The following is a 23,731-nucleotide window of genomic DNA, read 5'->3' as shown; positions in this document are numbered from 1 at the left end:
TGGGAAAATGGTTCCACGTATACAAGGCAATAGCCTGCTAAAACATTAGATAGATGCCAAACTGTCTCCCTTTGTATTTATTTGTATGGCCATTGGACTATTTTCCATTTTAGTTTTGATGTGTTTTTAAAATCATATTTATAAAATTTACAAAATTTAAAGTTTCACTTATGAGTTAATTGTAATAAAAGGTTTTTTGTTAGAAACAGATGTAAAATCATTATTTTACTAATAATATAAAAATATATAAATTTCTTCATTTTTTCTCCCTTAAAATTTTAAAAATTAACAACTTTACTATTATCTAAAGTTTTCTAACTTTGAAAAGTTATATTTTCTTCCAAAATCTAGGGTTTGTTTCTGCATCCCTCTAGCCACTATAGTCAACACCGACAATCTTTTCTCGCTATCCTAAATCGTTGTTTATTTGTCTCTTCACCTCTTAAGTTAGAATTACTTGTCGACAGTGTCAGATTTTCTTAAATCTGGATGTGATGACGATGTCAAATTTACTCAAATCTGTATGCAACGATGATGCCATATTTCATCAAATCTAGACACATTGACAACGCTAAATTTCGTCAAATCTGGACTAGTTGATGGCTCCAAATGAATTGTCTAGCACCTTCAACATGTCCAAAAGAATTGTTTGGATGCATCATCGTCTAGACAATGATTCGTTTGGATTTGACTAAATCTTGTATTGTCGAGCAGTGGATTTGATCGAAGAGATTATGAGACAGAGTCAACAATAGTTTAGAGTAGTGAAATGAGGTCATCAACATCGGAGATAGTGGCTACCACGGTGAAAAAATAAATCTTAAGTTTGAGAAAAAAATATGACTTTTCAAAATTAAAAAACTTTAAACAAGAGTAAAGTTGTTAGTTTTTAAAACTTATAAAAAAAAATATAATAAATTTTATATTTTTTTAATATTATTAATAAAATAACAATTTTATCTATATTTTTAATAAAAGATTTTACATATAATTAATTTATAAATAAAATTTTAAATTTTTTAAATTTTAAAAATACATCACAACTAAGGTGGGAAATAGTCTTCGGCCTTACTCGTATACGTTGGGTCCCCATTCTCTTGTCTTGTCTCTACTGTCTAGAAAAATAATTATCTGTTTTACTTTTGCCATAAATTCCGCAAATTTTGGTAATAAAGGCAGCCTCACGTAATCCTTCAATCTGATTAATGAAATTGATGCAAAATACTCTGGAGTGAGCAAGTGGCAAGTGATCTTTGTCAACGTTAACGCGTTAATTATCATCATTACGATCTTGTGTTGACGGCGAAGCTAATTTTTATAAAAGCAATAATTATAATTTTTTTTTTTAATTTTTGTGGAGTGCTCTTATTTATTGCTTGCAGCTTGCAGCTTTGATGATTCGGGTGGTCTACGTGCCCCGTCGCACGCAGTTATATGATGTGTCTGTCAAGCTGTCACCCAATCGCCTCAGTCTTCTGCATACCTAACTCCCCTACACCAATGGCCTCAAGTTAAAATAAATACCTGATGTCCAGCTTCTGCATTAAAGTAAAAGTTTGAATTCACCACAGATATAACAGAAGGCTATTTTAACCCTATATTTGACGTATTCATAACGGAAAGTTGTCATAAAACATTCAATCTATCAACAGGGCGGCACATTAGAAACTTTCAAAATTAGGAAGCCCTCTTGATGCATTTATTGCTAGAAAACCATACCGGCCAAAGGGCTTGTTTTCACCAATAGTACTCTGTTTTCTAAAATTTTTATTCTCTAATTATTAAAATTTCAACACCCATTTATAATTGATTAAATTTATTAATTATAAAAATAAAATTATTATTTTATATATAATATTAAAAATAAATTAAAATTTAATATCATTTTTTCTTTTAAAATCTTAAAAACTAAAATTTATTACTCAGGTTAAGTTTTAAAAAATAACATTTTTTCTTTAGAGTTTAGTTTTGAATCATCGATGTCAAATTTAGCATCATCATTGAAGACAAAGATTCTCCGACATATCACTATGCTCTAACGATCTCTCTCCTCTTTTCTAGAATACTAATCAATAATATCTTATCTGGAAAAACAATCATCTTCTCAAGACGAATCGTCTCCTCGGCTTCATTCGATAATGATCGGGTGACCACCTGAGATGAGAGAGATTACCAGAGGAAGAGAAAACTTCGAGAGAGAAAGAGGCTGTAGGCAATAATATCGAAGTTTGAAAACTAAACCTAAAGGGGGAAATAGTTAGTTTTTAGGGTTTAGAGAAAAAAAAGAAATAAAATTTTAATGGATTAGGATTCTATTAATTTTAACTACTCATTGGTTAGTAAATAAGATTTTTAAAATTAAAAAGTAGAACTTTAAATGGAATACAGTGCTTTGGCCAAAAATATTAGAAATATTCTTAAAACTTGCACGTGAAAGACAGCAAAATTAATTTCTGAAGGAGCCCAGCCCAGCCCAACCCAACCCAAATATGTATCACAAATGAACTTCGGATCTATGTTGGGTCAGCCTTTGATGAGTTTTACAATATTGGGCTTTCGGGTAAGATCTGACTGACCCGCCCGATACCGGTCCTAGCTGGTTGGCGAGCAAAGTTTAACGCATCTCCTGCAAGCTGCAGCTGAGCTAATATTCAGCGCGCAACACTTTCTGATATTTGAACCGCATGGCAAAAGATTAATATAAACCCTACAATTACCAAAACCAGTTTCTTAAGGGGCAACTAGGGTTTACAGCAATTAATTTAGGTTTCTGTTCTTAATTTTAAAAATACTGAACATGTCGAAGAGAAAGTTCGGATTCGAAGGATTCAATTTTAACCGCCAAACAACTTATAGCTTCGAGCAGTCTCAAGCTCCGCAACGTCTCTACGTTCCGCCTTCATCTCGCCACAGCCACGATAATTATGAAGACACGGACCTTGACAATATCGATTACGACGACAATGATACTGCCAAGGACACCAACTACAGCGGTAACGGTGTTGGAAATGACGAAATTGACCCTCTGGATGCCTTCATGGAGGGTATACACGAGGAGATGAAAGCCGCGCCACCGCCAAAGGCGAAGGAGAAATTAGAGAGATATAAAGATGAGGAGGATGAGGATGACCCGATCGAGAGTTTTTTGAGGGCGAAGAAGGACGTGGGGCTCACATTAGCTGCCGATGCGTTGCATGCGGGGTACGATTCAGATGAGGAGGTTTACGCCGCAGCCAAAGCTGTTGATGCTGGTATGTTGGAGTACGATTCAGATGATAACCCTGTTGTGGTTGAGAAGAAGAGAATCGAGCCGATTCCGGCGCTGGATCATAGTTCCATTGATTATGAGCCGTTTTGTAAGGATTTTTATGAGGAAAATGCGTCTATTTCAGGTAAATTTTGGATTTATCGTCAGCACCTGGGTTTAATGCTCTGCCACTCCATAAGCCTGGGTTATATTTCACATCATACTGCAGTGCTTATTTTCCCTTTACTTTGGTGATTTACATTTTTTCTGTTCTGTTTATTTGAGGCTGAATGGCTGTGACTGCGTTTTCAGGCTTAAGATTCAGATTTGGAACTGAGTGTAGTTGAAAGTGCCGGCATCATTTTCCTTTTACCCCTTTAAAACATATCTGATTTTCATTTACTAAACATAACCAAACTTAGGGTACAAATTTTTTGACATTTAAAATATAATTTGTTTAGGGCATATTTATACACATACATACATGCATACATACATATATATATAGTGAATTCATGAGTTGGAACTCTTGTGACAGAGGTTAGCTTATCACAATTATGAATCTATATAATTGTAAGCTTATTGAAGTGATGTCCTCTATAATTATGGAATTTTTAATGTAATATTTGGGCATTTGTCTTCTGCAGCATGTTGCAGTTGTAGCATTTCTCATTTTCATTTTTTTGTAAAATATTCGTTTGGGAGTTCATTCTGTGTTTAATTTTCATTAACTTTCTCTCTAGGGATGACTGAACAGGATGTTGCAGAGTACAGAAACAGTCTAGCTATTCGTGTTTCTGGTTTTGATGTTCCAAGGCCTATTAAGACATTTAATGACTTTGGTTTTTCAACACAAATAATGCATGCTATATCAAAGCAAGGGTTTGAAAAGCCCACACCAATACAGTGCCAAGCTTTACCAATCATCCTGTCTGGGAGAGATATCATTGGCATAGCAAAAACTGGTTCTGGTAAAACTGCTTCATTTGTGCTTCCCATGATTGTCCATATTATGGATCAGCCTGAACTTCAGAAGGAGGAGGGTCCGATTGGGGTGATATGTGCTCCTACCAGGGAATTAGCACATCAAATTTACCTCGAGACTAAAAAATTTGCAAAATCACATGGGATTCGTCTCTCTGCAGTCTACGGTGGAATGTCTAAACATGATCAGTTCAAAGAACTGAAGGCAGGATGTGAGATTGTCATTGCTACTCCTGGGAGACTGATAGATATGCTAAAGTTGAAGGCACTTACGATGTTGAGAACAACTTACCTGGTACTTGATGAGGCTGATCGGATGTTTGACCTTGGATTTGAGCCACAAATAAGGTCCATTGTTGGTCAGATCAGGCCAGACCGCCAGACACTACTTTTCTCAGCTACAATGCCTCGCAAAGTTGAAAAGTTAGCTCGGGAAATTCTCACAGATCCTGTAAGAGTTACTGTTGGGGAGGTGGGAGCTGCAAATGAGGATATCACTCAGGTTGTGCATGTAATTCCTTCTGATGCTGAGAAGTTGCCTTGGCTTCTTGAGAGGCTACCTGGAATGATTGATGATGGTGATGTTTTAGTTTTTGCTTCTAAGAAGGCAACCGTGGATGAGATTGAAACTCAGTTGGCTCACACAGGATTTAAAGTTGCAGCTCTTCATGGTGATAAAGACCAGGCATCAAGGATGGAAGTCTTGCAAAAATTCAAATCTGGGATCTACCATGTTCTTATTGCAACTGATGTTGCTGCTCGTGGTCTTGATATTAAATCAATTAAGTCAGTGGTGAACTTTGATATTGCGAAGGACATGGACATGCATGTTCATCGTATTGGTAGAACCGGTCGTGCTGGTGACAAAGATGGTACTGCTTACACCCTTATAACTCAGAAAGAGGCACGTTTTGCTGGTGAATTGGTTAATAGCTTGATTGCTGCAGGACAGAATGTTTCAGTGGAACTGATGGATCTTGCTATGAAGGTAATTTTTCTTGATAGAAGCTGTTTTGTGAATGCAACTCTTCTTAATGATATTTATACTGGTGATAATTTTTTTCCTATCCAATCCTCTGCTTGCCTTGGTAAATATATAGTGGTGACAGAATGATGTTAAAGTAACTTCGATGAATTAAGTTTCAAATTGAGTGCACATTAGGTTTAACAAAGCTGATGCGATGTTGTTTGCACAGAGGTGGGAAAAAATACATATTAAGCATATATCTGCATTTTTAATTTTGTATCTTTCCACATCTCTTGGAAATGAGAGACCGAAATTCTGCTTTCTAGTGCCCCTTTTGCTTGGACATGCATATGAAAGGCACATTTCTAAGAGTTTTGTGCTCTCTTATGTAGCTTTCTGAAATTTTGTTTCTTGATGTGGTTTCCATGTCAGATGATATATAGTTCTAATCAGAATTAATTATTTTGGTAGAAATTTCTTGATGTGGTTTCCATGTCAGATGATATATAGTTCTAATCAGAATTAATTATTTTGGTAGCACCATGTGATGCTTGAAACTTTGCTCTTCTTGTGTTGCCTTTCTTTTTGATATCTCGCTCTTAAAATTGTTAGGATGGAAGGTTCAGGTCCAAGCGAGATGCAAGAAAAGGAGGTATGGTTAAAAGTGCTTATTCAGTTAGACTCTTTGTGTACTTGAGATTTGGCAAAACTTCCAATTCCAAGCTCAAAATTCTTCTTGACAGAGATATTTACCAAAAAAAAGTCAACACCAAAAATTTCCATTAAGCTTGTCATGAATAATGATGTAAAGCATATGACAAAATCAGTCAAATTGCCAATACCTTAAGTCTTCTGGCTAGAGGAGAAAAGGTGTTTCTAAATATTTACATGATGGGTAATCTCTTATGCAGGTGGGAAAAAGGGTAAGGGGAAGGGTGGTGCAGGTCGAGGTGTGCGTGGAGTTGATTTTGGTCTGGGTATAGGATATAGTCCTGAATCCACTAATACTTCATCTCATAATGTTCCAAATCGATCTGCTGCCGTTAATTCCCTGAGGACAGGAATTATGGCACAATTCAAGAGTAGCTTTGTTGCTGCATCATCAAACCCACAAAGCCAGGGTGTGAATAACAGTTCTAGTGCATATACCAACAAAAGACCAGCATTAGCTGGATTTGTCTCTGGTGGTTCAATTGGTGGAGATATTAATAGAGCTCAGATGACCAGCTCATTTAGTTCCACTCCCGTGTCAGGAGTAAATACATCTGGTCAGAACTGTAGAGAAAATGGCAATCAGAACTCAGAGAGGTTATCTTTCTGTCTGAACTTTTTGTTATTGAGTATGAGGTGCCCGATTTGTGTTAAAATTAGCTCTTTGATGCTAATGAGGCTAACTTGTTGATTTGTTATTGCAGTTCCAGAGATAGACCTAGAGAAAGGCGGAGGCCCTCCGGTTGGGACCGTTAATGTGTACTGCAACCGCAAAAACTGTTGGATAAGAACTAATATCTTGAAATGATCTTGTCTGTATAATTTTCATGCTCTGTAAATTTATATTTTGTTTTTTGGCTAATTCTAATGTTTATCAAATCAGCTAGTAGAAGTTACTCTTGTTGCACATAGTATGATGTTTTTTTCCTTTTTGTTGCTATTTTGTCCATGTTTGGTCCCAGGCCAGGGTAATTGAATCTGTAGATTGTAGAATGATTCTGGGGATGAACAACTGTATAGATAGTCTGTGGGAAAGAATTTGTTTAACTATTGAGGGATTATCACTTTCTAGGTGCCAGTTTTTGATGTGATAGATTCACTGATGTTATTTAACCATTGAGGGATTCCAGTTTTGGTGTGATAGATTCACTGATGTTATTAGTCTTTAATTACATATTTACTGAATTTTATTGATAAGACAGGTGCATTTGTCAATAGATGCCTTTGACACAATTTCATTTGTTGAATGAATCAATTTCATTTCATAAAGTTCAGGTTACTTGCTTCCCTCGTTTAATTTGACTGCAAGGATCTAGAAAAGTGAAACGTTTTGACCCTTACAGGATTCCATGTGAAGGTGCTGGATATGACCTTACTTCTTTTCAACCTTTTCCTTTAGATCACATGGTTGGCAAATAGGTCTTTTGCACTCTTTATCATGCCTTCTCCTGATTTGGTGCTTTCCTTTCATCAGCTGGTCTGGGAGGCCATCTATATTTAATGTTACAATAATATGAGTACAGAACTTTGAACACATAATTGGACGAGTAATGTTATATGCATAACTTTATATACAAACAACGTATTATTATTTGATTAAACTATTAAAAATTAAAAATAAAACAATGTTCAATCGCATGATAATATATCATTGTTTGTATACAAAGTGTTGTTGATTGGTTATATAGATGATATAGCATAGTGTGATTGGGTTTTGAGTGTGTGTACATAACATTACTCTATTATTATATTGACATGCAACATTGTGAAACATGATTGTCTTAAGTCACCCTGCAAAAGTGCTGCAGTGAATCTGGTCAGAGCAAGAATGCCCAGCAGCAATCTTTCAATTATCCTTGTCTCTGGCTAAATAATATATGGACCTTCTGAGTGTTCCAAAGACCGGTATGAAATTGCCTTCCGTCACATTGGGATAGACTATTTAGCGGAAAATCAATCTTTTATTTCTTTACACTAGTTAGACAATTTAGAACATGGCGTGTGGGTTGTTTTTGGGACCTAGCCTGAGGTACATCTGGGCGGCTGGCTGGAAATGAGTGTTCTTTTTTTAAATCCTTTTTGATAATTTTCGACAGAGGTTTATTCATGTGAGGATAATTCAAATCAAAGTTCTGATGTTTGTGGAATCGAGACTAGAAAACATTCCGATTTTTCTTTGTAGCTATGATGTATCATTTGTTTCAGGATGTAATACTGGTTATAAATATAGATGTGACTAGAACTTGGCAACCCTTCTGGATTCTGGAAATGCAGAATGCAAAGAGAAAAACCGCAGCTCAAGTTTCCTTTGTTAAGCAGCGATTTGTGTAACATATATCCAGACTACTACAGTTATTTATCTGACTACAAACCCTCTAGAGATTTTTATGCCTTTGGACATTGCTGGACATTAAGGTTCTGGGTTGCTTCCTTGCATCGGCTCGAAGTTGGGCATATTTCCAAGCAAGGCTCCCGGAGGGCAGTATCATGTTCCGGCAGTGGAGGAAGTACCCCAAATTTAAACTGACATGATAGAATCAAGGTAGACTTGATGGATAATTTCCAGTGTTTAGGTCTTTGACATTAATAATCACAAATTGTTACTGTATAAATACCTGGCAGCTATAGTCATTGAAGTTTGGCTCCATCAATAAGGGAACTCCCATATACTCCTTGAAGAAGGTCTAGAAAAACCACAAGTTTGTTTTAGATGGACGAGAAAGAAATAATGTAAATTCTAATATATAATATAGCCGAGGATCACCAAACCTGTGTGGGAAGTTTACAGGTATTAATACAGATTCCTACACATTTACTTTCCTCTAAATACTTGCATCTTTCAACAAAAACCTACCAAGAACAAACATAAAAGATCATCATTTGATTACTCACCAGAGAATATATCAAATATATAAAAGGCTCAGATGATTACCCCACTTTGGCATGTGGTTCCATCAGGAAGATCCACAGAATTCACCTCGCATGAACCCATGAGCCACTGACAAGTGAGGGCGGTTACCCTCGCTACAAGATCAAACAATAATATTAGAAACGAATCTACATTTAAAGTTTCCATTCATAATTTTGTTAAACAAATAACTCACCAACCATCATGGCAGCTATTTTCCCTCCTGCTATAGGCGATATAAGAATTTTATAAAGCTTTAACACAAGCGGAGGAAACAATGACGCTAAAATCCGAACCTGCCAGTGTCAGTGTCAATAATGTAATTTTATTGAATGCCAAAGATAAGGAGTAACCCAATACATATACCGCGGCATCGCTAGTCTCAGAATTTGTTTTGCCTTTGTTCATGAGGCCATTAACTAATTCAATCAATCCATCGTATCCAGGCTTCTCTGAATCCCATCCAACTTCCTGTTATATTCCCTTGAAGAATTTTGCGACATTCATCACAAAACATAACAATAACCGCAACCAATTAATCCTTCTCTAAAGTATCATTAAACTCACCTGCACCAATTTGTTACGAAACGAGTTGAGCAAAAAGTCATCCAGCACTCCAGCTTTGTATTCGGTTCTTGAAATTTCACTTTCCTTCTTTAACTGAAAAATTACTTTCAATCTACAAAAAATCTAATAATAAAATAAAGGAATTTATAGATAAATAATCGCACCGTTTCTGGTGGAATAGAGGCGCATGAGATGCGAAGTCTATGGTTGTGGAGTTGAGGTTTCGGTACGGAGGGAAAGTGTGAAGGAGATGACGAGATTGTTAGAGGACGAAGAAGGGCCAGAGGCTTCATTTCTGCTTCCAAGTGAAAAGGATTTTGCTGCCTTGCAACAAAATAGCAGTAAAATAACAATGTTAAACGGTGCGTTTTATTTAAGGTTTAAATATAACTTTTGACTTTAATCCTGACAAAACCCCCCAAACTTTTGATTCAGGGAGCGGAAGGAAGAAGATCAAGGACAATGAAAGCTGTCTGATAGTGTCGGCATCGTGTTCCTTGAGAAGAATGTCCACCACGACAATCGATGGCGTGAATATCGTGGCACCAAAACCGGACGTCAGTGAGAGTGGCCCTCCTATATAAAAGAGGCTGTCGGCTTTGGGAGCGACTGGAGGGAACGTCAAAAAGACATTAAATCAATACATTTTGGAGGAAAAATTATCAGAGAAGATCTACTCGGTCGCTGCATCAGGGAGCTTCGCTTAGATCGTCGCTTCGATCATGCACTTGAGGTCTCACTCTCCCCTTCCCTCTAGATGCCATAACATAACTTTTGTCTCTCTTCTATTGATTGAAAGCAAAGCTTTGGTAACAATGAGTCAGGTGATGGAGTGGATGGAGAAGCGGAAAAGGAACTTCTCCTACCCTGACAATGCATTATGTTTAGATCTGATTGCAAAAAATTAAAAAAAAAAAAAAGGATTCCTGCAGGTGTGAATTGATTCAGTGGACTCTCACCATCTGCAAACCAATTAACTTACGGAGCTCTTTTGAACTGTTATTGTAAGGGACTCAAGTATGACCGAAAAAGCCTTAGCTCTATTAGAGAAGACAAGCGAATTGAAATTCACCTCCAATTTTTTTTTAACTTTTTAAGAATCTCATGTGCATGTATAAGAAAGAGGGCTAACCTGAGAAGGCGCCTTCTCTGGTGGGAGAAATTTTCTATATGTGCTCACTTGAAGCATAAACAGAGGTCTCAAAGAAAACAAACAAAATACATCATTACCTGCGGAATTTTCGGAAAAAAAAAATAAATTTCTTCTCTGGCCTTATCAGCCCACATGAGAATTACATACAGTCAGTGATACATGCAATCAGTGTATAATCAAGCCAATGAAGCAGGTTAAAATTTGAATTTTTCTTAAATGTTGAACTTATAAGCTGTTTCAATGCCGTTAAGTACAACTATAATCAAAGTGGTATAAGGTTGATTCATATTAATTTGAATTACTCAGTAAATTGCAGCTCCAAGATGCCCAGAAGACAAGTAAGAAATTGTGGTCCCTGTCACAAGATCAACTGATGGTACAGGAAGAGACATGTAAAATGAAAGAATCAGGAACGAAGAAAAGCCTGTATTCATTTGGATGACCTCTAGACTTTCTGTTTCAGAATCACACTGTTGATCCCTATGCCAGATTTAGGTTGATAGTGTTCATCTGTATCCACCTCTTCAAGTTCCTGGTTAACACAGTTTCAGGTAACATTATCAATATCAACCATAAGTTCAACTTCTGAGTTGATCATCCCACTGAAAAAAACATTATGAAAATCATGAATTACGAGTTATAAACTTGAAATGAACTCATACCAAGGGAGATAGACAACAACAATCCTGTTACTCACTTTAGTACTCTGTTTAATGACAAAAATCAACGAAAATGAATAAACCAAAGTTCTTTTTCACCTGAACAACTTCCTCTCCCTTGATAACCCGCCCAAAAACAATAAGCTTTTCATTCAAATCTGGCATCGGTGTGGTTGTAATGAAAAGTTCAAATCCTTGGTTGTCATGCTTAATCTTGGAAGTTCCCAACATGAATGCATCATGCTTCAAACTGATTGAACATGAAAAAAGTCACAAATTACAGATCATGGTAAGTAAACAATATGTACACCTAGAAATAAATTCAAATTGCAACCTTGTATCAAGCTGACTGTAGTGTTTTCCTTTTACTGTCCAATCTTCAATACTCCCCATCTTATCTATGTTCCCCGCTTGAATCACATAGTGCTTTATTATATGTCGAAAGAGCATACCATTAAAATGCCCTTTTTCACTGCAATCAGTTCATAGTTCTATTACATATAATTTTGGAGGGAATATGTTATGCCTAACACAACTTTATAATATTGATCAAACCAAAAAGGCTATTCGCAAATCAAAACTATGAAACACCAGATTTACCTTAAACATGAACTCTGAACTACAGGCTAAAGTAAATGTTTCAATACTCACCATAAGTCAATGAATTCATCGACAACTTCAGGTGAGCTATCCTTGAAAAGATCCACTGTTATAGAGCCTTTTGAGGTACTTATTATCTACTTATAAGAACAGGAAAAAAAATTTCATATATGAAATCTCAATATAAAAGCATAAGTAGCAAAACAACATTTGTGCAGAGCAACATGCACGCCTCCACAGGACTAGATAAATCCAACCACCCAATAGAGTAATACATACAGTGGATTCCAAAGAATCAATTCCCTAACAGCTATTACTTGCAGGAAAAAATATATAACAAATACAAGAAAGACAAAGAAAGTTACTCACGGTTCATAATCCAATAGACGGACAAGCATGAGAAAATAATTCTAATATGCTCTGGTTTCTTAGCAAACAACTGTAAACATAATCGGTGTTTACCCAGAAAGAAGTTTTGAAAGAAAAGGAGCAAAACTAAGATACTGCAGGTTGGCATCAATGGGAAATATACCGCATATCCAGGGAGATCAGACTTTTTCGAATCCATGAAAGAATTGTTATCCTAAAAAAAACACAGAAAAAGTGAAAGGCATTAAACATACATACACACACACAAGGATTGTTACTTGTAATACACATACACAAAGAAAAAAACAAGACATATCAAGCATTATCAATAAAAAGAATAGCTCTAAAATGTCCTGAATGATAATACATATAAAATTACATAATAACCATAAAAGTCAAAAACGGAAATATAAACAAAATTGCCAGTGAGAGTGTACCTCAACAACTGATTTGTGAACTTCTGTTTGAAAGGTTGGCCTAAAAATAGTTCAGAAACATTATTCTTTTACATAATAAACTCTAAATTTTCATTAAAAGAAAACCCTCAGTTATACACAAACCTTTGAGACCAGTGTCTGTATGTAGAAAATAGGAAGAATAAAGCCAAGACAAGAATCGAACCGATCGCAATAATAGTAGTAAAACTTATTCGATTTGGTCCCTTCTTCTTTTTACTTTGTAATAGCAGAGCTTGAGGTTTAATCCTAGCCATCAAGTGCAAGCTTCAACAACAGCGCCATAAATATTAGTATAAAAAACCACAAATCATACCTTTATTATGCATGAAATTTGGATTTGTGACTGTGAATTCAAAATTAAAAAAAATAATGATTCTAAAAAATTTTGAATTACAATTCAGGTATTCAAACAAGTAAGGTGTCAACGGTAATGAATACCTGAATTAAAAAAAAAAAATTAATGCTCCTTAAAGCAGATAGAAGGAAAATGCTGGAAAGAAAAATGAGGAGAAATTAAAGAATTTAAAAATGTGATATTGTATTGTACCTGTGCTTTCGTCGTCCACAGTCCACAGATCCTTGATTCCTTGGATTCGACTTCTGTTTTCGTTTAGTTAAAAAGGTACATAACGGAAAAACGCTTTACAAATATTTTTAGTAGTATGGGCTAGATCGAGCCCAATGGGCCTTCAATAAGATGATTAAAAGCTCTCTCTCCACACCTGCATTTGAAATGGGAGGCATAAAACTATCTGTAAGTATTTTAAGTATACAAAATTAGTATATAATAATTTTAAATTAAAGATAAAAGAAAATTTAATCTTATCATGATATATTATTTATTTTATGTAATAAAAGTGTACATATATATGTAGAATTGCTCATAAAACTACTCCCTTAAACAATGGAACAAGTAAATCAGAAAACTTAATTCTATCCAAATAGGAAAGTGGGCAGCAGTTCATGTGAAAGCCCCTGCCACAGGTTTCTTGCCGCATATATTTTAAATCCCTAGTTAAATCCTTATTTGATAATTTTATGGACAAAGAAATTACTGTATTGGGTTGAAGAAAAACATGGCTTTGATTACAGGTAAAAGTGATTTACACTAACGTTCCTCCAAAAAAATCCAGTTGTTACAAAATCAATTGGGCACTGATGTGATTCTGTACTAGCAGGGTATAAACCTTGATGTCCACCGGAGGGATCTATTTTTTCGGGTTTCATATTATTGAACCTCCTTGCGCTGTTTAGCATATGAAAAACTGTAAAATTTCTGCGAATTACTTGATGCCTCTTTTCCTCTATTCCATGCTCTGGGTTAATTTCTATTAAATCCGATTCAAGTCAGAATTTCAGACAATACAGAGTCTTCCTTAGATGAAGCATTTTACCAGCAGTGAAGGAGCAGGGCCGGTCACTGCTGGTGAAACTCATCCTTATTTCAGATTGCACCAACTTTAATCTAGTGAAAGAACCCACTGAAGAGGTGATAATAAAGTGACAAATGAATTTTTATTAAAAAATGGAACCAAGTGGAAGTAATCGAAGTACAATCCTGTGAAGTACAGATCCAAGTAATAGTACAATTCTTCACCTATACCACTGTTTTAAAGGTTTTCCATGGGTGTAAAAGGGACACTCTTGGGTCTCAACACCCGATACCCCACAAAAACAGAAACACATAATCCGACAACTGAGAGTAGAAGAGCAAAGACACTGGCAGTATCCCATGAACTGCCTGTGCCAGACTTACTTAGCAAAGAACTGCCTGAAGAAATATCCAAGGGTACCCAATCACAATTAATTGAGTAGTGTCCAGATCCATGCCATGGGTTCCCATCAGCTGGATACCAGAATGCAACAGACATCTTGCTGGACCCACCAATTGTAAGCTGAGCATCCTGCCGAAAAGTAAAGAAACTACTATTTTACAGCCAACCATTGGAAGGTAATTTCTTAATTTGAAACTAAAATAATACAATAGCAATATCATATAATGTAACTTTGTGACTTACTTGTCTGCCACTGTAAACACTGTTTCACTCTCAGGATAAGACTCACTACAATTGAGCTATAAAGCCCTTACAGCCAGCAAAAGGTTTATATTCAAGTTGCACACAGTTTTCAATCACATGATTGGTAAAAAGGTAAGAGGCAAAAACTATAGCTTGTGAACAATAAAAATATGCTTGTAGTGTTGCTAGTTATAGTTTAAGCCCAAGACCTCCCTTTTAACAGGGAGGCAATAGATTCTACCCAAACTCTATACCTATAGTTTTAAAAAATTCAGTGACTACACAAGTTAGGGTTAAAGTTCTTTTCATTTAATCTTATGCAGAATCTGAAGGAAACAGATGAGTATCTAACCTGTTGTAGACGATCCATGGTTCTCAAAGGCCTAGAAAATTCAAAATAATATGTGCCCTTTTGACCGCCTGATGCATATGGACTGTCTCCATCCACGAAACCTGTGAGAGAGAAATTTCAACCATTAAAGTTGAAGAGAAGATGAAAAGATATATAAAACAAAGTTACAAAAAGAAAATGACAAAACAAGTGTCATAATTTAATTGTTTGCAAACAAATGATTGGCTTAGACAACCCATGGTTGGCATCAATATATACGGAAAGGAAAACTTAAATGCCAAACCCTAAAACTAAAGGTAGTTAACCACCTGAGTGAATATTGAAGCTACTGTGCCACCATGCTCCCTTCCAATCATTCTGAGCACTAGAATCATTTCCTGAAAATGGAGAAAAAAAAATCCTTAATAAATCAATTATATAAAACATTTAAACTCCGTAACCATTTAAAAAAGCTTTTAAAGAACAAAACTATGTCAGACTTCATACAACAATGTTCATGTAAGGGGGCCTTGTTGTTGAAGTGAAGCAGCAAAGAAGTAGCAGTGATTACTTCTACTCAACTAACATAAGCTCATATTTCCATACCACACTGCATTTAGACGACTAGCCCCATGTACAAAGTTTACCAAGAAGTCATCATTAAGAAAAATAATTTCCCCCAACCCATAGAAAATGAAATAAGTTTATGCCAATTTGAATTCATACCGGAGTTGAATAATATAATTTACTCCATTTATACAAAATCCAATGAACCCCATATAATTTGAAAAAATGAAAATCCTAAAATTGCTACTTTCCCTTGCTCCAACAAAGAAGAAAACCTAAAATATTACATCCAATTGTAATTCATAACTATTCTCCTCTTTCCCCACTTTTTGTCTGACTCTAAATGTCATTCAAGTTGCAATGTCTATGTAACCACAGCCACTGTTAAATCCAACTACAGTGCATAGCCTCAACCATTACTCAAAGCTTAAAAAAGAGTCCAACAATGCTTATGGATTAATATTATTCAGATGGATAAGATAGATTTTATATGTACACAAAAGGCCGAAGGTAAACTAAAGCAAGGATTAAAAAAATGTACAGTCTTCTATCTTCAATCAAGTTGTTCTAATCTCTTAAGTGAGTGAGAGATTTGGCAGTTTGGAGTATGAGGGTGAAGGAGACACTCAATCGATTTCAGTAAAGGTTTAAAATAAGACAATAAGAGCTAGTGTCAACAACAAGCATGAAATTAATTAAAAACTTATAAATAAGAGTCTGTGAGGTGTAACAGATGACACAAATGACAGTATTAGGGGTTCAATATAATTGAAGGCAGTTAAAAAAAAAAAAAAAGAGCTCGGCCAAAAGGAAAGGAGTTGAGGCAATGGCACAAGGTAACTGCCAAAAAGTTAAAAGAAGACAACTGAGCAGAACTGTGAACTATTCATGTGATGCAGGTACAGTAAATACATGTATCAGGAATTGCATCAAATAATAGTTGAACATTGTGAAATAAACTTTAAATAAATGCTGTTGTATTGGATAGTTTCTACACCATCAAACAAGTGATTCACATTTCAATTTTCTAAAAGTTCTTAAAGTTGATGATGCCAATGTTTGTGGAACAGGACTTGCACCATCTCATCCAAGAAAGAAAGAAAAGAAAAAGAAAACGGACCATCTTACAAAATCTAGGATTTGACTATGGAGGAATCAGCCCCACCTTAATGTCTCTGATAATCACAATCACTTTCTTTAGTGCTTTATGCCACTTTGCTTCCTTTCTTTAGATAATCCTATCCTCTTTTTATTATGTAGCACATATGATTTGCTATCAACAGAATTCTATAATTATTTAATCCTAAAAGTACCTGATGGGCCAATTCCATCAAGATATCTACAGTGTGGGTTCCAAGCATAAACATCAACCAAATGACCAAACCTGTTCACAAAACAAGGATCATAGATGAGTAGATTATAAACAACCACAAATATTTAATTGTCATGAAGATCAAAATCATTGGGTTGTAGTTCTTCACCTGTCATTTCCATTTCCATCTCTGTTATCTATCGGATTGCCACCATAAAGTCGTCCAGGTATAGCGTTTCCAATTGAGAAGTGCATAATGTCAACTTCATGTCCTTTGCAAGTCTTGCCGGTGCAAGTGTCAGCATTCTCTTTACACCCACCCATCTAAGAAAACACAAAGTTTTAAAATAGTTGTAAGTTAATAAAGTGCAAAATAAATTGTAATGGAAGAAGACACTGTAACAAAATAAGCAAAATGATAACTTACATTATGATAAGTAGCATCTTCACCTACTTGAAACATGAGAGCAACGGAAGGGCATTTTTTGTTTTCTCTGCATTGCAGAAAACAAGCTGAATTCAATATAGGCCTTATATAATGAGAAGAAAAGCTTTGTTGAATTGTTAACAAACTAAACCCAATCTGTAGAACATCTACAAAAGCATGTACTGACAACTCTATTCAAAGACCCAACAAAGAAAAGGACAAGGATTCAATGCAATTATGGCAATCATATGAATATGAAGATAGCAGACATTAAGTTGATCTCCTTCCAACCAATCTATGTGCAGTATGATGTCATAAAAAGTAGCCATTCAAAGACAAAACATGGATACATATACAAAATCAGATTTGTCAATATTATCGATGAGGGGAGTAGATCTAACTAATAGCAAAATTAGAAGATTTCAGGTGATATTCAATTAGAGAATCAACAAGTGCCAGCGAAAAACAATGAATTGGGACAGGTCAAATGATTCTAACAGTAAAAGTATAAAATAATATGGTTCATTCTTGAATATAATATAATCCAGTAGTTTTGCTTTCCTTTTCAAATTGAACACTTACCCTTTAGAATAGACATACTCCCCATCAACTTGCAACAAAAATAAGACATCGTGACCGTCATGCAAAGCCTGCAATAAAGCCCATCGAAATTAAATGGTTAAATTTCTTCCCAATTGATTGAACATGTTTTAGCATATCGCGAAACTATGAAAGGGAAGCAATAAACAAACACTTCTACCTCATGAATATTAAATGATTTGTGAATAAAATAAAAATTATACCTTAACGGTCATTTTTCCTCCTTTGTACTCGCGGTCATCGTCAGGGTCAAGAGCCGGTAGAAGAGAGAACTCGGAGCCACCAATGCCTTCCCAATCATCGGCGTGACCATCGAGCGTGATAAGTCCTAGCTTAAACTCGGCCTGGACTCGGATCTCTGATTTAGAATCGCAACTCCACTCACCAGATTCTTCGTGCGAGTTAACCCATCCGATGAAAATGGAGCCTAGTACTAAAAGCACCAGCGAGGCTCGAAGCATAATAAAGCACGAAATTTCCAAGCTCGTTTTTCTTCAGTTGTTCTGTTCGTCCTGTTATACAGTCTGCATTTCTTAGCCGACTCAGAATAAATTCGCGCTTAACTTTAATTATTTATGTAGTACGAGTGCTCCTGGTGGTATAAATATTTTTTAAAAAATTAATAATGTGCCAACTGAATGTAGCAGTGTTCAGTTTGAAATTAGATCTATTTTTCCAATAGTTAATAAAATTATATATATAATTTTATTTTTAATTTTAAAATAATATATTATTATTTATATACAAAATTATGATTAATTTATTATTATATATTAAATTTTCAGCCTTGTGATTTTTTTTATTACCAGATTTACTAAATATGTCTGTAGGCGGCGGAGATGAATCCAATCGAATGAGCAGCCTGCTGAACTTTGAATTCATATTGCTGTCTTTATTTGACCAGTCTAAATTGCCTTTTCAAGAGATGTTTTATGAACTTTTTGCACTTCTGTTACCTAAGCTCAGGAGGCTGATAATATCACTCACCGCTTACGTAAGTCACTGCCTCCTCTATGGTTCATGCAATCAATGCATATTAAAAGATGAAATTGAAATATACTAAACTTTTAAAAATAATATTGAAATTTAAATATTTACAATTTGCTTATCTAAAATTTTCATAGAAATCTCGAATGAAATTTAATAGAGAATTTTATTAAATTTAAAAGATAGTTTGATTCTTAACAGAGAACTTTAACCTATTTTTAACATAAATATTGAACTATTATCACAAATAAAATTAAAATAATATTATGTATATCTATTTTAGGTATATATTTATATGTGTTATTATATAATTAAATATTATCTGATAACACATTTAAACTGTTGTACTTAGATTCAATCAAAGTAACACATTTGAATTTATTTTATTGGAATTGCTCTTTGTCTTCGTCTTCTTTTCCCTGTGTTGAGTCCAAATCAATTTACTTATCAATTTATTTTTTGAAATTTTTCATTGTATTGGTTTATAAATTCATCGTATTTTCCATTTTAGGGTTTTTTCGCTCAATCTTTTTGTCAAGGAAGTCAGATGTTTAATTCACCAAATAATCAAAATCTTAGAGGGCACAATAAATGTAAAGGATAATAACTAATTAACTTTAAAAATAAATAAATAAATTGGTCAGGATTAGCCCAATTCGCCTGTGCCGTTCTACCCGACTCTGTTGACCCGACCCGAAATACACCAGCCCGTCTCATTATTGCCCAGAGTCGGGTGCAAGCTCGTCCGAAACCCATAAACCCTTTCATTGAACCAAACAGAGCCAAGACTGGACCAGTTAGGTCCTTTGCCTAGTGATTCATTTATAAAATCTTACGTAATGCACTGGATCCTTTCTTTCCATGCATTGCACTCTTTTCAGGCAATTGAACATCACTTCACCAAGAAAATTTAAGAAATGAAGATCAGGGGTGCTATAATATTTTTCCTGATCGTCATTCACTTAATCTCAGCTGTCTCTGCTCATTCGATTCACGGTTGTGGTGGCTTCGTCAAGGTGAATCCTTGCCCTAATATGGTTTTTAAGAAAACGCAAGAAACGCTATTAAGATTTGTCAAGTATGTTCAACCATGATTCTTGGAGTAGAAAATGTTAATTTGTATTTTTCTGGTTTACTGAAGCCACTTAAACCGCACAAAAGATTGCAGTTATGTTTACTCTTCTAATCATGAATTACTGTTTTATAGGCGAGTTCATCTCTAATAAAGTCGAGGAAGGCAACTGATGCGAGGTTGGATTATTCTAATGTCACAGTTAAGTATTAGTACTGTTTATTACTGCTAAAATTGAATATCTGATACTACACGAATCTGTAAAGTTGACAACTTGAATTTTGAAATTCATTGTTAGGATATGATATTCTCTCTTTTCAATCTTAGGTTGAACTACGCACTGTTGATGCGTTGGTAAAGGACAGTACGCGGTGTGCTCCCAATGGCTATTACTTCATTCCAGTGTATGATAAGGTATTTTTCAACCTTGTTTGCTTTTGCATAAATGAATAAATAAGGTTTTGGACGTAATCAGGCTTACTATAAGATTTTCCACTCATCCTAATTGGTTGGTTTGGGTTTGGGCATTTGAATCAGGAGGGAATTATAGATAGTTTGCATTTAACTTATTGATCATCTGTGGGATGCAGTTACTCAGATTGTCATAGTCTTTTGTAATAAAGTCAATGGACCATTCACGTGGTTTGACCATGGAAAATACCACTTGTTTCTGGATGGTGACGGTGCATATTTTTCTAAAATTATTGATTCAGGAGATCATAGCTTGGGATGATACTTACTGGAAGATACTGATTAATATCGCTTGCTGTTTTGTGTGAAGTTTTCCATAAGTTTTTTACTTGAGTTATCTTTGATTGTGTATATTCTTTGAGTATCTATTTTGTAATTATTGGAGTCTGACTTAACACAAATGGTTGCATCCTACTCTCTTGCTATGCCATGGCAACAAGATTTGTGTATTGTGTAGGTATTTTATGTGAAATGATATTTTGTGAAGGCAATACACTTGAGCCCGCAAGCTTATTTTGTGCATTTTATATGCACTCTTTACATTTACTATGCTCTGGCTTACAGCTTGTAAATTTTGCTCTTGATTTATTGAAATTTCTTTTTTAAACTTCACCAGGCATATCATGCTCTATGTCTGTGTGACACATCAAGTTTCTGCATACATCTCTGAGTTCACTTGATCACTTCAATTTCTGTGTACAGGGTTCATTTGTAGTTAAAGTCAATGGACCAGATGGATGGTCATGGGACCCTGATAAGGTTTGTAAATGTCATTGATATTTAAGCACACTTGTTATGCACTTTTTTCCCCTTCTGATACATCTTTTATATTATTTAATTTGCTTGATTTTAACCCAACAGAAAATTAATTTGTAGGTACCAGTTACTCTTGATGACAATGGTTGCAATGGTATCGAAGACATTAATTTTTTATTCACAGGGTTTGTTAAGCATTATTTCATAGTTTGATCTCAGTTCCATTTTATGTGTAACTGGAGTTATGTGCTCATGCTCATGCCAAATATAATCACAATTTACTGTTCACATGTTTATGCATTGTAGGTTTAGCATCTCTGGTAGGGTTGTGGGAGCTATTGGTGGAGAGAGCTGTTTGGTGAAAGACGGTGGTCCTTCTAATGTGAATATTGAACTTCTCTCTCGTGATGGTGATCTCATATCATCATTTGTAACATCATCTGAAGGCAGTTGTTCAAAAATATTATTCCTGGTATAAAGGGCCTGTATCGTTTTCTTTTGCATACACGGCTGTACATGTATTCTAACAACATGGCTTATTCGGTGCAGGAAAATACAAACTACATGTATCACATCCTGATTTGAGAGTTGAAGTTAGAGGTTCCAGGGAGGTTGGATGCTATGTTATTGTTTTATTTCATCCTTTTGGCCAGTTAAACCACTTCTTCTTTTTTTCCCTTGATAATCATAAATTTACATGTCAATTTTTGCTGGTAAATATACAGAAATTTGAAATTGAATCACATGAAAATGTTCTTGCAGCTGCAACTGAGGTTTGAAAATGGTATAGTTGCTGATATTTTCTTTGTCCCTGGGTATGACATTCAAGGGTCTCTCGTTGCTCAGGTATTCGGAGGCAACAGTTGCATGAAAAATGAAACATTATCTGTATTTATAAGTTTTGTTAGTATTTTTTTGTTTGTTTTTAATGAATTCTTATATTTGAACACCTTTCTCCTTTCCACTAATTATGTTAATTCACTTATGAGATAGGCCATCTTTTGGTGAATGATTTAAGAAGATAAAAATCTATCATTGATTCTTTTACCTCCACAGTAAGTTTTATTTATTCAAATTTCGGAAGAGTTATGTTAGGTTATAGACCAATGATTATCTAAAAATGTGTTGCACTGTGTTTTTCTCTTATTGATAGCTGGATGCCACTTTTACTGTCCTGACAGGGAGATCCAATCCTAGGAGTTCACATATATTTATATTCAGATGATGTCGTTGAGGTAGACAGCCCCTTAGGTTCTGGGAATGCCTTGGGACAAAGAAAAGCTGTCTGTCATGCCATTACTGATGTTGATGGAAAGTACACCTTTAAATCAATACCTTGTGAACAAAATCTTGCGTCTGATGGAAAAGTCATGGGCTGGAGATTGTTTTGCTCTGAGCGGTATTAAATCTGTTGTTGATTCATGTCCATTGGCTCGTGGAATCTTTTTTGTTTTGAACATAATATATAAAATCCAGGAACCAATCTAGCTGGAGTAGATTAATTGCCCCCTTCCTAACCTTTCTCTTCCTTTGCCATGCCTATAGGAATTAACTCCTGCACCAGTGTTCCCAGTCATTGTTGGATTTTCAGTGATTGCACTTTTTATCACTATCCCTAAGTAAGTTGAATACATTCTACTCAATAATCTTTTTGGCTTGCTTTGTGACATCGGTCTTAGAGAATGATGGACTCGAATTGATATTACATTGTCATTTTATTGTATCCCTCATTTGAAGGTTGAAGGGTCTATATCAATCCACAATGGGAATACCAACACCAAGATTTACAGTGACTACTAAAAAGGAAGCATGAAGGCCAGTTATGAGAAAGAAGACATACTGAAGACATCGTAAAGCACCAAAGGTTTTAACTGTTTTCTCCATTCAGTTTTTGAAAGTATTGGGGAATCACAAGCTAACATGAAAGCATTAGCATCTTCATTTAGGAACTGGGTTCTTTCCGTTTAGAATTTCAAAGTATTCGTAATGTCAGTAGACATAACAAGCTTTGTAAATCCTATTTAACCTTTTCTAGGATTATTTTAGTGATTATGGTGTTTTTAACTCCTCGTTTATTATTTAAATTTTTTTTTTTTTTTTCAGATTTTACCTTACAGAGACAGCTCACTTATGCCTAATCCTTGTCTCACCCCATTTATAATTTATACAATCTACAGTGAATTCGAAGTACCGAGAAACTTGGCCCCCAAGATTCCTAAACGAGCAACGGAACTCACAATTTTCTCTCTCTTGGGAACGGCCCAACGGCCACACAAAGGTAGCAATATAATTTTTAGTCTTGCGGGACTGAATTAATGATCGCTTTAATGTAAAATATAAATTATTATTGTAATATTAATTTTCAATGCTGCAGTTGGTAGTAAATAGTTTACCAATAGACTTTTTCTCTTTATGTCTTTGTGACGTATGGACTCCCAATGGAAACAACACGATTCATATGCTCACCCCTTGGTGACAACAATTCAGTGGTTATGCAATAAAAGTCAAGACGATACTGTCAAATACTGAAATATCCAGCCTGTGTTGCCCTTTTATACTTTGTTTCC

At 35.2% G+C, this 23,731-nt stretch overlaps 5 protein-coding genes across 13 annotated transcripts; 2 read left to right on the top strand and 3 right to left on the bottom strand.

The window, feature by feature from the left end:
• Positions 1 to 2,641: 2,641 nt before the first annotated feature.
• On the top strand, positions 2,642 to 6,816 carry LOC123222768 (DEAD-box ATP-dependent RNA helicase 24-like). Its single transcript, XM_044645713.1, has 5 exons — positions 2,642 to 3,392; positions 3,991 to 5,219; positions 5,811 to 5,850; positions 6,110 to 6,506; positions 6,614 to 6,816. Exons 1-5 carry the CDS (start codon positions 2,798 to 2,800, stop codon positions 6,663 to 6,665), a joined length of 2,313 nt encoding a protein of 770 aa, XP_044501648.1. The 5' UTR covers positions 2,642 to 2,797; the 3' UTR covers positions 6,666 to 6,816.
• Positions 6,817 to 8,142: 1,326 nt separating this feature from the next.
• On the bottom strand, positions 8,143 to 10,648 carry LOC123222769 (beta-carotene isomerase D27, chloroplastic). 4 transcript variants are annotated; one of them, XM_044645717.1, is made up of 9 exons: positions 10,517 to 10,648; positions 9,549 to 10,251; positions 9,385 to 9,477; positions 9,184 to 9,288; positions 9,014 to 9,113; positions 8,842 to 8,933; positions 8,679 to 8,759; positions 8,525 to 8,593; positions 8,143 to 8,432 (listed from the first exon to the last, which is right to left on the bottom strand). In XM_044645717.1, the coding sequence occupies exons 2-9, from the start codon at positions 9,675 to 9,677 to the stop codon at positions 8,295 to 8,297; spliced, it is 807 nt and encodes a 268-aa protein (XP_044501652.1). In that variant the 5' UTR covers positions 9,678 to 10,251; positions 10,517 to 10,648; the 3' UTR covers positions 8,143 to 8,294. The 4 variants fall into 4 exon arrangements, with proteins under 4 accessions (XP_044501652.1, XP_044501649.1, XP_044501650.1 ...); XM_044645714.1 differs by having other exon boundaries at positions 9,549 to 9,704; positions 10,517 to 10,612; XM_044645715.1 differs by having other exon boundaries at positions 9,385 to 9,471; positions 9,549 to 9,704; positions 10,517 to 10,612.
• A 74-nt stretch (positions 10,649 to 10,722) lies between these two features.
• LOC123222770 (peptidyl-prolyl cis-trans isomerase CYP21-4-like) lies at positions 10,723 to 13,307 on the bottom strand. 3 transcript variants are annotated; one of them, XM_044645721.1, is made up of 8 exons: positions 13,171 to 13,307; positions 12,726 to 12,887; positions 12,603 to 12,642; positions 12,329 to 12,379; positions 11,848 to 11,933; positions 11,531 to 11,668; positions 11,296 to 11,446; positions 10,723 to 11,139 (listed from the first exon to the last, which is right to left on the bottom strand). In XM_044645721.1, the coding sequence occupies exons 2-8, from the start codon at positions 12,875 to 12,877 to the stop codon at positions 11,116 to 11,118; spliced, it is 642 nt and encodes a 213-aa protein (XP_044501656.1). In that variant the 5' UTR covers positions 12,878 to 12,887; positions 13,171 to 13,307; the 3' UTR covers positions 10,723 to 11,115. The 3 variants fall into 3 exon arrangements, with proteins under 3 accessions (XP_044501656.1, XP_044501654.1, XP_044501655.1); XM_044645719.1 differs by having other exon boundaries at positions 10,723 to 11,069; XM_044645720.1 differs by lacking the exon at positions 13,171 to 13,307 and adding an exon at positions 13,062 to 13,154 and having other exon boundaries at positions 10,723 to 11,069.
• Positions 13,308 to 14,119: 812 nt separating this feature from the next.
• On the bottom strand, positions 14,120 to 18,463 carry LOC123222654. The gene is made up of 8 exons (XM_044645534.1): positions 18,082 to 18,463; positions 17,861 to 17,928; positions 17,279 to 17,345; positions 17,021 to 17,175; positions 16,853 to 16,923; positions 15,302 to 15,370; positions 14,994 to 15,094; positions 14,120 to 14,527 (listed from the first exon to the last, which is right to left on the bottom strand). The coding sequence occupies exons 1-8, from the start codon at positions 18,337 to 18,339 to the stop codon at positions 14,234 to 14,236; spliced, it is 1,083 nt and encodes a 360-aa protein (XP_044501469.1). The 5' UTR covers positions 18,340 to 18,463; the 3' UTR covers positions 14,120 to 14,233.
• Positions 18,464 to 19,650: 1,187 nt separating this feature from the next.
• On the top strand, positions 19,651 to 23,537 carry LOC123223374 (nodal modulator 1-like). 4 transcript variants are annotated; one of them, XM_044646534.1, is made up of 12 exons: positions 19,651 to 19,881; positions 20,073 to 20,138; positions 20,265 to 20,351; positions 21,111 to 21,167; positions 21,285 to 21,349; positions 21,471 to 21,636; positions 21,714 to 21,775; positions 21,927 to 22,010; positions 22,346 to 22,563; positions 22,710 to 22,783; positions 22,902 to 23,028; positions 23,342 to 23,537. In XM_044646534.1, the coding sequence occupies exons 1-7, from the start codon at positions 19,783 to 19,785 to the stop codon at positions 21,747 to 21,749; spliced, it is 576 nt and encodes a 191-aa protein (XP_044502469.1). In that variant the 5' UTR covers positions 19,651 to 19,782; the 3' UTR covers positions 21,750 to 21,775; positions 21,927 to 22,010; positions 22,346 to 22,563; positions 22,710 to 22,783; positions 22,902 to 23,028; positions 23,342 to 23,537. The 4 variants fall into 4 exon arrangements, with proteins under 4 accessions (XP_044502469.1, XP_044502467.1, XP_044502468.1 ...); XM_044646532.1 differs by having other exon boundaries at positions 21,927 to 22,563; XM_044646533.1 differs by having other exon boundaries at positions 21,714 to 21,816; positions 21,927 to 22,563.
• Positions 23,538 to 23,731: the final 194 nt, after the last annotated feature.

This window comes from Mangifera indica, chromosome 8, assembly GCF_011075055.1.
Source record: "Mangifera indica cultivar Alphonso chromosome 8, CATAS_Mindica_2.1, whole genome shotgun sequence".
In the NCBI taxonomy this organism is placed as follows: Eukaryota; Viridiplantae; Streptophyta; class Magnoliopsida; order Sapindales; family Anacardiaceae; genus Mangifera; species Mangifera indica.
The sequence above is the reverse complement of the archived record's forward strand: the minus strand, read 5'-3'. Positions and strand labels throughout refer to the sequence as shown.

What these genes read in the sequence shown, in the direction of transcription:
- LOC123223374 (XM_044646534.1), top strand. Translation starts at nt 19,783, where the DNA reads ATGAAGATCAGGGGTGCTATAATATTTTTCCTGATCGTCATTCACTTA. An exon ending in GTTGTGGTGGCTTCGTCAAG is followed by an intron (nt 19,882 to 20,072) that starts GTGAATCCTTGC and finishes ACTGTTTTATAG; the next exon opens with GCGAGTTCATCTCTAATAAA. An exon ending in GGTCATGGGACCCTGATAAG is followed by an intron (nt 21,168 to 21,284) that starts GTTTGTAAATGT and finishes ATTAATTTGTAG; the next exon opens with GTACCAGTTACTCTTGATGA.
- LOC123222770 (XM_044645719.1), bottom strand. Translation starts at nt 12,877, where the DNA reads ATGGCTAGGATTAAACCTCAAGCTCTGCTATTACAAAGTAAAAAGAAG. An exon ending in CTGATCTCCCTGGATATGCG is followed by an intron (nt 11,934 to 12,328) that starts GTATATTTCCCA and finishes TCTTATAAGTAG; the next exon opens with ATAATAAGTACCTCAAAAGG. An exon ending in TACAGTCAGCTTGATACAAG is followed by an intron (nt 11,447 to 11,530) that starts GTTGCAATTTGA and finishes ATGTTCAATCAG; the next exon opens with TTTGAAGCATGATGCATTCA.
- LOC123222768 (XM_044645713.1), top strand. Translation starts at nt 2,798, where the DNA reads ATGTCGAAGAGAAAGTTCGGATTCGAAGGATTCAATTTTAACCGCCAA. An exon ending in GGAAAATGCGTCTATTTCAG is followed by an intron (nt 3,393 to 3,990) that starts GTAAATTTTGGA and finishes CTTTCTCTCTAG; the next exon opens with GGATGACTGAACAGGATGTT. An exon ending in GCGAGATGCAAGAAAAGGAG is followed by an intron (nt 5,851 to 6,109) that starts GTATGGTTAAAA and finishes TCTCTTATGCAG; the next exon opens with GTGGGAAAAAGGGTAAGGGG.
- LOC123222654 (XM_044645534.1), bottom strand. Translation starts at nt 18,339, where the DNA reads ATGCTTCGAGCCTCGCTGGTGCTTTTAGTACTAGGCTCCATTTTCATC. An exon ending in TAGCTTCAATATTCACTCAG is followed by an intron (nt 15,095 to 15,301) that starts GTGGTTAACTAC and finishes TCTCTCTCACAG; the next exon opens with GTTTCGTGGATGGAGACAGT. An exon ending in CCATGGATCGTCTACAACAG is followed by an intron (nt 14,528 to 14,993) that starts GTTAGATACTCA and finishes ACTTTTCGGCAG; the next exon opens with GATGCTCAGCTTACAATTGG.
- LOC123222769 (XM_044645714.1), bottom strand. Translation starts at nt 10,573, where the DNA reads ATGCTTCAAGTGAGCACATATAGAAAATTTCTCCCACCAGAGAAGGCG. An exon ending in TTCGTAACAAATTGGTGCAG is followed by an intron (nt 9,289 to 9,384) that starts GTGAGTTTAATG and finishes GGAATATAACAG; the next exon opens with GAAGTTGGATGGGATTCAGA. An exon ending in TCAATGACTATAGCTGCCAG is followed by an intron (nt 8,433 to 8,524) that starts GTATTTATACAG and finishes CTATCATGTCAG; the next exon opens with TTTAAATTTGGGGTACTTCC.